The sequence below is a fragment of the Cuculus canorus genome, chromosome 27 (genome assembly GCF_017976375.1).
Source record: "Cuculus canorus isolate bCucCan1 chromosome 27, bCucCan1.pri, whole genome shotgun sequence".
NCBI lineage: Eukaryota > Metazoa > Chordata > Aves > Cuculiformes > Cuculidae > Cuculus > Cuculus canorus.
The window spans coordinates 3,243,303-3,254,367 of record NC_071427.1 but is presented as its reverse complement, the minus strand read 5'-3'; the positions used below and the strand labels follow the sequence as shown (position 1 = coordinate 3,254,367).

Here is an 11,065-nt window from a genome sequence, read left to right as displayed (position 1 = left end):
GGGACAGGCGTGGGCTCTCCAGGTTTCCTGGCAGCTGATAGAAGCCCTGGGGCTGGGAGCCCTACCCTGGCATCCTGGGGGGCTCTGCCCCACACCGGCGCTGCCAAGAGCCAACGGGAATTTGGGGCTTCCTCGGTGCCTGGCAGGGATCTGTATGATGCTGATTGTCCCCTGTTGTCCCCAAAGCCACCGATGCCCATGGCTGTGTCCCCCTGATCTCACGCCAAGCCCTGCAGTGGGGATCTGGGGTTGCAACTGGAGGGAATGGGGCAGCGTTGCTGCAAGGAGGGGTTGCCCAAGTCCATGGGGTCCTCAGTGTGGGAATAACGGAGAATGCAGAGGTGGGAATGCTTTTTGGGGAGCTCTTGGGATGCTGGCCTAGCCCTGGACTTCATCCTCCCCAGGAGAGCCCCAGCGGGCGGCGAGCTGGCCCGTGCCGGATGCTGCGGTCGCTGCAGCATCCTGTGGGACCCCTGGGAGAGGAGGGCAGCTGCACCCCACGGCCGCAGCGTGCCAGCAATTTGCAGATAAAACAAACAACCAAGAGCAGGGAATGTCTGTGTCTGTCCCTGGAGACGGCCGTGCCGCCGCCGGGCAAAGCCGCACGGCGTGTGTGTGTGTGTGTGTGTGTCTCAGCTGAGACCCAGCAGCAACTCAGCACATGTACATCGGCGTGGGCAACTCCTGGCCCCTGTGGCCACCCAAATCCCATCGGGATGAGCACCCATCCGTGCACCCATCACACTGAGGAGGTGGGTGAGGCTCTCGCCGGGGTCCCCGTGGGCTCTGTCAGCACAACAGGGTGGTTGGGAGCCCATCTGCCCACAGGAGGTGTCTGTGGTTCCCCCTGTTTGGGGGGTCCCGTAGCACGGTAGGGAGGGTGTGGTGTGGGATGGGACAAGACGAGACAGGATGGGATGAGACAGGGTGGGATGAGACGGGATGGGGAGCCCCACCCCGGCGGGAAGGCAGCTCCAGCGGTGCTGGAGGTGCTCATTTGGGGTGGCAGAACCTGGGTGCAGATCCTGGTCTGGTCCTGAGTGGTGGCTGGTGCTTCCCTCCTTCCTCCTGCATCCCTTACTCCATCACCTCAACCCAGACGAGGGCTGGGGTCCAACTGGAGACCAAACAGGAACAGGAGCAGTGGGACAGCCATGGAAGGAAAAGAGAAGAGAAAAGGAAGGACAGGAGATGAGGAAGCTGGGAAAAAATAGCCCTCATTGTGATGGGCAGCAGCCACTTGGGCAATGCAGGTTTAAGGATTGGACCCTCCCGACTCAGCCGGTAGAGGTTAAAGGGGGCTCAGACCCCATCCCAGGACCTCTGACTCCCTGGGCAGGTGGGCCTGGGCTTCTTCTTGTTCTCCCCATCGCATCCTTGGGGCAGGATCAGGGTGGTGGTGGACTGAAGGGGGTGGGCGAGCATCCCTGGGGCTGCTGCCGGTCCCAGGGCTGGGGGAGCAGAGTGGGTAGAAGGAAGGTGAACCAACAGAGGTCTGAGAAGAAGGTTTTATTGAGGAAGGAAAATGCTGCTGCTGCAACAGCTTGAGTGAGGTTCTGAGGCTTCTCGTACAGCCTGCAGGGAGGTATCTCCCCTCCTCAAGATGTAGAGTCACTCTCCCCCCTCACCCTGAGTTGAGGAGCCCTGAGCATCAGCTCCCAAACCCCCAGGAGCAGGGAGGATTTGGGGGTTCTGGCCCTTTTCTCCCTTCCTGGGAGCCTCCAGGCAGCCAAGACCCTTTGGTCCCCCTCCCCACAGCCCATCTGCCCCCAGGACCCCCTCCCACCCCCAGCTGGGGCTTCGGCTGCCCCTTCTGACGGCGATGCCCTCGTATGGTGCGATGCACCCAGTCGATGTAGTTGGAGATCTTGGTGTAGATGTCGGGGTGCCGGCGATCTCCACATCTCTCCCCAGAGAACGAGACGATGCCGTAAACCTTTCCCTTGAAGATCAGGGGACCCCCGGAATCACCCTGTGAAGCAAAGGGGTGAGAGGAAGACTTAGGGGGTCTCCTGGAGGGGGTGACCGGGTGGAGGTTGGACTGGATGACCTGTAAATGTCCTGTCCAACCCAAAGCATCCTCTGAGTCCATGAAGGGAATGGGGGCCGGGATGGCACTCACGGCGCAGACGCCCTGCAGCGTGGTGTTGCGGCTGGCCCCACACATCATGTTGGCTGAGACTTTGCCCCTCCACAGCGTTCGGCAGAGGCTCCGCTTGACGATGGTGGTACCGGTTTCCATCAACTCGGTGGGCCGATCACCGTAGTTGGAGGTGTCCCCCCAACCCATCACATAGCAGAGGGTACCGGGCTTGAGGTCGATGTGCGGTGGGGGCAGGCGGATTCGCTTCACGTACTCGTTCAGCGTGGCCGACCTGTTCAGCTGGGTGGGAGCCAGGGACACGGGTGGCTTTGCTGCTGGGGCGGAACCCCCCAACTCCTTCTGCCTGGGGACCCCCACCACCCTGCACCCCATCACACCCTGTTCAGCTGAGTGGGAGCCAGGGACACGGGTGGCTTCAATGCTGGGGCAGAACTCCCCAACTCCTTCTGCCTGGGGACCCCCACCACCCTGCACCCCATCACACCCTGTTCAGCTGGGTGGGAGCCAGGGACATGGGTGGCTTCAATGCTGGGGCGGAACCCCCCAACTCCTTCTGCCTGGGGACCCCCACCACCCTGCACCCCATCACACCCTGTTCAGCTGAGTGGGAGCCAGGGACACGGGTGGCTTCAATGCTGGGGCAGAACCCCCCAACTCCTTCTGCCTGGGGACCCCCACCACCCTGCACCCCATCACACCCTGTTCAGCTGGGTGGGAGCCAGGGACACGGGTGGCTTCGCTGCTGGGGCAGAACCCCCCAACTCCTTCTGCCTGGGGACCCCCACCACCCTGCACCCCATCACACCCCATCACACCTCTTCAGGGGCTGCCTCCCCCCCCTCTTCCCACACCAGCCCTCTGCACTGGTCCCAGTCTGCTCCAGCATCCCGGGGAGGAGGGACCTCGGAGCCAAGGTTGGATGTCCTGAGCCGCCTCCCTCGCACCCCTCGGTGCTGTCCTGCTTCTCCGGAGAAGCACTGACATCTAGTGTCTGTTCAGCTCCTCATGTCCCTCCTGCTCCCTACAGGGCTCCCCATCTCCCTCCTGCATCTTGTGGGGTTCTCCACCTCCTTCCTGCACTCATGGGACATCCCATCTCCCTCTTGTGCTTTGTGGGGCAAGGAGCATCCCATCTCCATCCTGAATCCATGGAGCGCCGGACATCTCATCGCCTTCCTGCACCCGTGGGGCAAGGGACACCCCATCTTCCTCTTACACTCTGCAGGATGTGGGGTACTCAATCTCCCTCCTGCACCACAAAGGATGAAGGGCACCCCATCTCCTTCCTGTACTCTGTGGGGTACCCCACTTCCCTCCTGCAACCATGGGGCACCTCATTTCCCTCCTGCACCCTGCAGGATGTGGGACACCATATCTCTTCGCACCCCATGGAACGTGTGGTGCCCAATCCCCCTTCCTGCACCCCACATGGTGAGAGGCATCTCATCTCCCTTCCTACACCCACTGAGGTGTGGGGCACCCCATTTCTTTCCTGCGCCCCACCTCCCTCCTGCTCCCTGTGGGCATCCCACCTTCTGGGAACGTGCGTTGAGTCTCTCACCTTGAGCAGGCGGATATCGTTGTCCACCGAACTGGGGTTGTAGTGCGGGTGGGCGATGGACTCGGTGATGCTGAAGACCTGCTGGGACTCCTCGGGTTCCTCCAGCCTGTGGGCGCCCAGCACCACGCGCACCGAGGGGTTTCGCCTGTGGCAGAGGAGGGATGGGAGAGGAGGAGAAGGAAGCTAGCGAGGTGGGCTTGAGCGGAGCATGGATGAAGGTTGCTCCAGGGAGATGTAACCCCTTGGGATGGGGATATCTGCTTGAAAGGGGCTGCGCCGTGTCCTGGGTGAGGATGTGAAGCTTGTGGCTCACCTGGGAATGAGGCAGTGAGCTGCTGTCATCACCCACTTGGGCCACACCAGGAAGCCCCCGCAGACGTGTTGGCCGTCCATCTGGATGGAGGCGATGAAAGGCCTGGAGTGGGGGGCTGCTGCCTTCCCCCCGATGATCCGGCTCCCCTGGGCACCTGATGGGTGAGGGCAGGTAGTCAGGGGCTACCAAAGAGTTCAGGCATGGCTTTTGCTTGTGTCCATCTTGCTCCTGGCTGCACATCCCAAGCACCCCAGCACTGGGGGTGCCAGGGAGTGGTCAAGCTGAGCGTGGCAGAGCAAAGACTTTCCAGGGTGCTCCGCTCCAGGGTCTCCTTCTCTCACCCCAGGGTCTTCCTTCCCCACCCTGGTTGTAGGCACCAACCCTTCAGCCTTCTCAGCCCCAGCTTCCCCGTTACCTGCTGGGGCGAGCGCCAGGAGCAGGATGGAGCCTCCCAGGCTGAGGATGAACATGGCAGTTGTGACCGTACTGGTGCAGAGTGGACCACTGCCACCTCCTCTGGGACTTCTCAGGGATTGAGGGGCTGGGACTGAGGCGCTGCCTGGGTGCCTGGGTATCCCCCTCCTGCTTCCTCCTCCCTGGCTGTTGCTGCCTTGTGCAATTGCTGCGGTGCAGGGAGCACCGGCACTGCAACGCTGCAGCCGGGGGAGATGCAGCCTTGCAGCTTCCCCAGGAGATGAGCTGGGAGAAGGAGAGTAAGCAAAGCATCTTCCCGTGCCAGCCCTGACTCCTCTCGTGCTTTGAGCTGAGCAGGATGAAACCTCTCTCCTCTTGGCAGAGGTTGGAGCAGCAAGGTCCCACCACAGCACAGGACTCCTCCCAAGACATGGCAGTGTCCCAGCCTGGAGCTGGGGGTTGTGCGGGGACTGTGGTGTTCTTGGATCCGAATTGTCCTTTGGTCCTCTGGGACTGTGATGTGCTTGGATCCGAACTGTGTTTTGGCCCCTCTGGGACTGTGGTGTGCTTGGATCCCAATTGTCTTTTGGCCCCTCTTGGACTGTGATGTTCTTGGATCCAAATTGTCTTTTGGCCCCTCTTGGACTGTGATGTTCTTGGATCCGAATTGTTTTTTGGCCCCTCTGTGATTTTGATGTGCTCGGGTCCGAATTGTCTTTTGGCCTCTCCAGGCCTGTGCTTGGATCCAAGTTGTCCTCCAGCCGCTCTGGAGACCCCCTGGCTCTGGGATGGTGCTGTGGGCAGGGGGGCAGTTTGACCCCCATGCTCTGCATCCCCTTGGGGCACAAGAAGGGCTGTTTTGGGGGGACAGGGGTACCCCCCTCTGCAGAGCCGGGCTCACTCTGGGATCTCCGGAGCTCTCGCCCTGCCCAGCGGGCACATTTCCCAACGCGCTGTGGCCGAGGGCTTCCTGTGTCAGTTTGCCCGGTGCCACTGTTGGATTGGGAAACCGAGGCACAGCGAGGGGGGACGCGCAGCCCCGCTCCCCAATTCCCCACCCTCTCCTCCATCGCCCTTCGAGGTTGGGGGGACACATGGGGGGCCCCTGGAAAGTGGATGCGGGTGATATTTGGCCCCGGTGGGGACACTCCGGGGTAGCAGGAGGGGGGTTCATTTGGGGGGGGGGGGGGGGTCCATCCTGCTCAGGGTGAGGAGCCCGCAGCCCCTCCAGCCTCCGCGCTCTGGACACTGCACAGCCAGGACAAGCTTTGGGGTCCCCCTGAACCCCAGAAACTGCATGGGGTGGCCCTGGGGGGAGCCCCGAGGCTGGGTGATGGGCGGGGGGGGGGGGGGATGTGGAGCCCTGAGGCCGGGTGAGGGGCAGGGGTGGCAGGCAGGGGGTTGCGGAGCTCCGAAGTCGGGTGAGGGGCGTTGGAAACGATGGGCAGGGGGTGCCCAGCCCCGATGCCGGGTGATGGGCGTGGGGGGATGTGGAGCCCCGATGCCTGGTGATGGGCGTGGGGGGGTTGCCCAGCCCCGATGCCGGGTGATGGGCTGGTGGGGTTTGCCCAGCCCCGATGCCGGGTGATGGGCGGGTGGGGGTTGCCCAGCCCGGATGCCGGGTGATGGGCGGGTGGGGGTTGCCCAGCCCCGATGCCGGGTGATGGGCTGGTGGGGGTTGCCCAGCCCAGATGCCGGGTGATGGGCTGGTGGGGGTTGCCCAGCCCCAATGCCTGGTGATGGGCGAATGGGGGGTGCGGAGCCCCGATGCCGGGTGATGGGCTAATGGGGGTTGCCCAGCCCCGATGCCGGGTGATGGGCGAATGGGGGTTGCCCAGCCCCGATGCCGGATGATGGGCGTGGGGTGCTGAGCCCTGAGACAAGGTGAGGGGCTGGGGTAGGTTGACCAGCCCCGATAACTGTGAGCGGGGGAAGGGGATGGGGGATTGCCCAGCCCCGATGCCGGGTGATGGGCGGGGGGTGCGGAGCCCCGAGGCAGGGTGAGGGGCGGCGGCAGTGGCGAGCCGCGCCCGGCAGACGGAGCTGTACGGAAGGCGGGCGCACCGGCGCGGCCCCGACATCCCTGCGCATCCCGCAGCCCCGCCGGGGATGCCGCCGCCCGCCGGGCCCTGAGTGCCGGGACGCCGGCGGTTGCCGGCCCCGCTCCGCCTCGCCTCTGCCCGGCTCGATCCCGCCTGGAAAATGGAGTGAGTACCGGATCCGGGCGAGGGCTGAGCTCCGCAGAACCGGGGGGGGAGGGGAGGGACGGACGGACAGACGGAACCCCCCGGTGCCGGGACTCGGGACCCCCGCGCTGGGGCCGTGGGAACCGCACGCTGGGGGCTGACGGAGCCCCACACCGGGGGCTTTCCTGCTGCCGAGGCTCAGGAACACAAAACCGGGGGCTCACAGCCCCACGAGGCTGGGACTCGGGATCCCAGACCTGGAGGCTTGCATCCCCCCGGTGCCAAGGCTTGGGACCCCAAAACCGGGGGCTCGCACCCCCCCTAGATGCTGGGGCTCAGGACCCCAAAAAGGAAGGGTTGCATATCCCTGGTCCTGAGGACTCAGGACCCCAAACCTGGGGGTTTACATCCCCCAAACCAGGGACTCTGTTCCTGCCCAATGCTGGGGCTCAAAACCCTCAGACTGGGGGCTCGCATTCCCCCAGGTGCTGGGGCGCAGGACCCCCAAACCCAGGATCTTGCATCCCTCCAATGCTGGAGCTCAGAATCCCAAACTCAGGGGCTTACATCTCCCCCATGCTGAGGTTTAGGACCCCAAAAACCAGGGGCTGCCATCCTGCCCGATGCTGGGGCTCAGGACCCCCAAACTGCGTGCTTTACATCCCCCCCAGATGCTGCCACTCAGGACCTCAAACCCAGGGGTTTACATCCTCCTTAATGCCGTGACTCGGGACCCCAATACCGGGGCCTCGTGTCCCCCAGATGCTGCTGGGCAGGTGCTGCCCTTCCTGGGTCCCAGCCCGGCTGTGGGGTGCTGAGATGCCAGCTCGGGGTGCAGCAGCAGAGGCCCCGGAGCGGGACGAGTCTCCGCTGGCAGCGGTGCGGGAAGCAAAGGAGGGTGGGAAGGGCGTTTATTTTTGTGTTTTGAACCTGTTGTTGCTGCTGCTTTTGGCTGGGGTGAGTGGGTGGCTGGGAGCCACGGACCCCTCCCTGCGCACGCATCCCCAGCCCTGCCGAGAGACCCGGCTGCGATGGTGGTGGTGGTGGGGAAACCTTGCACGCTGAATCCCACCGGAGGGATGCTCTCCAGCCTTGGCCTCATCCTTTGTGTGCTGTGGTGGGGCCCAACCCGGTCGGTTGGTGCCTGAGCTGGGAGCTGGGATTGGGATTTGCAGGTGGATGGAGGAAGGAGGGAGCAGGTGGAGGCTATTGGAAGGTTTGGGACCATCCTGTCCACGCACTGGGTTTGCCCCTCTGGAATACCAGCAGCGTGTTGGTGCTGGAAGGGCACGGGGCTGGTCGGCTGCTCAAAAGCCACTGATAAGCGACAGCAGCCGGCCGGGCTGGCCCTGTTTCACCCAGGCCTTGTTTTCCCTTTTGTGGCTGCGAACCCCTTCATGGCAAACGAGGCTCCCTCCTGGATTTGGCCCTGGGGGCTTCCTGGGAGCATCCATTCATCCTGGGGTCAGCTCCCCTCCACTGCTCGCGGCCACCTCGCCTTGCACCCATCACTGCTGGAGAGATGCTGGGTGCTCAACAGGTCCCGCTCGCCGTCATCCGCCTCCCACCTGGGGAGCTGTGGGGCGCTGGCAAGGGATGGGAAGGTGGTTTCTGGAGGTCAGGGTGGGATCTGGCTGGCTTGATGCTGAGAGCAGCGCGGGAGGCACTGTTGCGTTCCTGGGGGTGTTTTGGAGGCTGGGGCGCAGCGTCTGTGGGGCTCAGGGTGCAGAGCAGCTCCTTTAGCTGCTGGAGGGGCCAGAGGTTTTGTGGTGTGAGAGCTTGCCAAGGCAGGTCTGTGGCTTTGGGCAGCTCCTCGGTGTGTCGATCCCTTCAGGAAAGCGCCTCTTTCGGGGAGGGAAATGTGCGATTTGCCAAAAAGCAGTTGAGGGAAAGGTCAGAATTGAGGGGCGCGGTGGGAGTGGGTGGAGGAGCTGCAGGGACTGGGCTGAGGGTCTCCCAGGTGGAGGTGTTGAGGGATGGGATTGATGCAGGGGATGGTGCGGGACAGGGTGGTGGCTCCTGCACGTGGGCTCCTTTCACCCTGCTCTGCCCTGAGCTCCTCTTGCAGCTGAGTCTCCAGGCGGATCACCCCAAGAAGGGCTGAGGACCCTATGGAGGGGCGCAACTCCGTATGCTGGACGCCAATAGTTCTTTCTTTGGAGTCAACTCCATGAGTGGTCTGGGGTGGGGACTCATCCCTCCGAGCTGTGGGAGCAGCGTCTTCCCCGCGGTCCTGTCTGCAGGCGTGGGGTGCAGCCAAAAAGCCAAATGGGATCACAAGTGGCTTCTGCGTGGGCAGCACCGGTGCAGCCTCTCCAGCTGCTCAGCCGGCTGCTGCTCCCTGGGAGGAGGCTCCTGAGCTTTTGGCTTAGAATAAACAGGCAAAAGGTGGTTAAAATGCCCAGATGTGCTCACCGGAGGGGATTTGGGTTTCCAGGGGCACCTGCAGCTCTGGTGCCCCTGTCTTGGGTCTTGCTGGGACAGTCCTGCTCTCAAACCCAAAGCCTGGTTGCGGGGCTGGAGATTTAGGAGAGTCCCAGGGCAGGTGGAGACACAGCAAGGTGCTCCCCTGACGTGGGCATGGGAATGCAGCAGAGAATGGGTGCTGAGGAGCGTGCTGGTGGCCTTGCTTTGGTTCCTTGCTTTGCTTGGCACTGGCAGCAGCTGGAGGAGGGTTCCTGGCCACCGGGAGCTGCTGGTGCCCAGGGAGGTTTGGCAGAAAGCTCCCAGATCTTGTGCAGGCTCTGCTGGTCTCTTCAAGGCTGCTCCCCTGTCCTCTGCTCCAGCTGCCACTGATGCTCTTGAGCAGCTGGAGATGTTCCATCTCCATGTCTGGCTGCTCCAGTAGTTTGTCCATGCGGGTCACTGCTGTCCTCTCTGGGTTTTGGTGTCCTCGGAGCATGGGCTCTCCTTTTCCTCCCTTCCTGACCTTGCCCATCCCTGATCCGAAGCCAATGGTTGCACCCAAGGGAAGGAGAGATTTCTGCCTGAGAGGTAACCTGGGAGCCTTTAGGAAGGGACTCAGGACCCTGCTTTCCACCTGCCCCAGGGAGAAGGGAAACCGAGGTGATGCTCCACAGGTTGGACCATCGCTGCCTCCTGGCTCAGCTGTGGGGAGAAGAAGGGGGTTGAGTGTCCCTGTGGGTTGCTGAGGGGATGGCACTGTGGATCTTCCCAGCTCTCCCAGAGGAAGCCATAAAGCTCCGCTGCAGACGGGTGCACAACAGCCCCCCAGCCCTGGATCTCGGGGTTCAGACTTTGGCCACCGCTGCAGGATGAGGCCTCTCAGCCAGACCCTTGTGTTTGGGCAGGAACCGGAGCAGGTTTCCTGGGAAGCTGATGAAGTTGGCATTCCTGCTTCCTGGCTAGAAACAGCTCCTTTCCCTACGCAAGGTCAATGGTTCACGCGCTGTGCCGGGAACCGTGGAGGTATCTCCAGTGGTGGAGCTGGTGGCAGCGAGGAAGGGCCGGGGGAAAGCAGGGAAGGCGAAAGCAGGGAAGGGCAGGGTTGGGTGGAATTGCAGAGCGTGGGGCTGGAGGTGAGCCTGGTTTCCCGAGTCTGTCTTTACTCCACCCGAGCGAGCCTCCAGGCTGCAGACAGCAGCCGCTCTTGGGGGCGAGGACGAGCCCTGCAGCAGCCCAAGAGGAGAGAGAGAGAGGATCCAAGGTGGATCCTGCCCCAGCCAGGTGTTTCCTGGTAGAGCATGGCTGGATGTGGGCTGAGCTCAGCCTGTTGGCTCGGCGCCGAAGTCTGAGCTCCGCATGGATGCTCCTGGGGTGTCCCTGCCAGGAGTCCAGCCAGGAGCCACGTTCCCTTGAAGCCTGGCACGTGCTCACGGGTGGTGGGGTGGGAAAACCACCTTGGCTCGTGTGAACGGGGAACCCGGAGACAAAGCGACGCAGCCAGGGCCATCCCAAGGTGCTGTGTCCCAGGCGGTTGGTGCTCCAAGGCGTGGGGAGCAGCTGGCTCCGCTCTCATTCATAAATCGTGGGGGGAGTTTCCTGGTGGAGCTTTGCTCCTTTAACTGGAAAGGAGCTGGAAACCCAAGTGTTTGGAGGGTACTTGAACCATTGTTTGAAAGATCTGTAATTTTCCAATCAAACTCCCTCCCCGAGCCTCTGTTCATCAAATATTCATGGGATCCATTTTCTCCTGGCACTCCCAGCCCACGTCTCAGCCCGAAGAATCAATCAGGCAGCTCTGCTTGCTCTAATGCATCCTGCGTTTTTTGGGATCCTGGGGCTGCCATCTCCTCCTCCTGCCTCCCTCCATCTCCCTCCTGTCCCTGTCTCCTCCTGGATGGGGCTGTGCAAGCAGCCGGAGCGTGGGGAAGCTTATGGAGAGGGGCAGAGCGGGGCTGAGCACTGGGGTGGTGGTGCACGGAAAGGGATGGAGTGGGATTGAGCACTGGGGTGGTGGTGCACGGAAAGGGATGGAATGGGATTGAGCACTGGGGTGGTGATGCACAGAGAGGGATGGAGTGGGA

General features: G+C 62.8%; 2 protein-coding genes across 2 annotated transcripts in view; one reads left to right on the top strand and one right to left on the bottom strand.

The window, feature by feature from the left end:
• Nucleotides 1–378: 378 nt before the first annotated feature.
• Nucleotides 379–6,473, bottom strand: LOC104067740 (serine protease 57). Its single transcript, XM_054050571.1, has 7 exons — nt 6,227–6,473; nt 4,394–4,600; nt 3,979–4,132; nt 3,666–3,810; nt 2,123–2,383; nt 1,787–1,972; nt 379–462 (listed from the first exon to the last, which is right to left on the bottom strand). Exons 1-7 carry the CDS (start codon nt 6,471–6,473, stop codon nt 379–381), a joined length of 1,284 nt encoding a protein of 427 aa, XP_053906546.1.
• Nucleotides 6,382–11,065, top strand: part of PALM (paralemmin) — a 23,989-nt gene continuing 19,305 nt past the window's right edge. The window contains exon 1 of the mRNA XM_054050175.1: nt 6,382–6,599. Within this exon, the coding sequence (XP_053906150.1) occupies nt 6,595–6,599 (5 nt within the window). The 5' untranslated portion in view covers nt 6,382–6,594. The remainder of the gene's footprint in view (nt 6,600–11,065) is intronic.

Bases quoted from the DNA above. Each gene is read 5' to 3' on its own strand.
- LOC104067740 (XM_054050571.1), bottom strand. From the start codon at position 6,473: ATGTCGGGGCCGCGCCGGTGCGCCCGCCTTCCGTACAGCTCCGTCTGC. The intron at 4,601-6,226 runs GCAACCCCCATT...CCTGCACCGCAG, and splicing joins TCATCCGGCATCGGGGCTGG to CAATTGCACAAGGCAGCAAC. The intron at 2,384-3,665 runs GTGAGAGACTCA...GCTCCCACCCAG, and splicing joins ACGATATCCGCCTGCTCAAG to CTGAACAGGTCGGCCACGCT.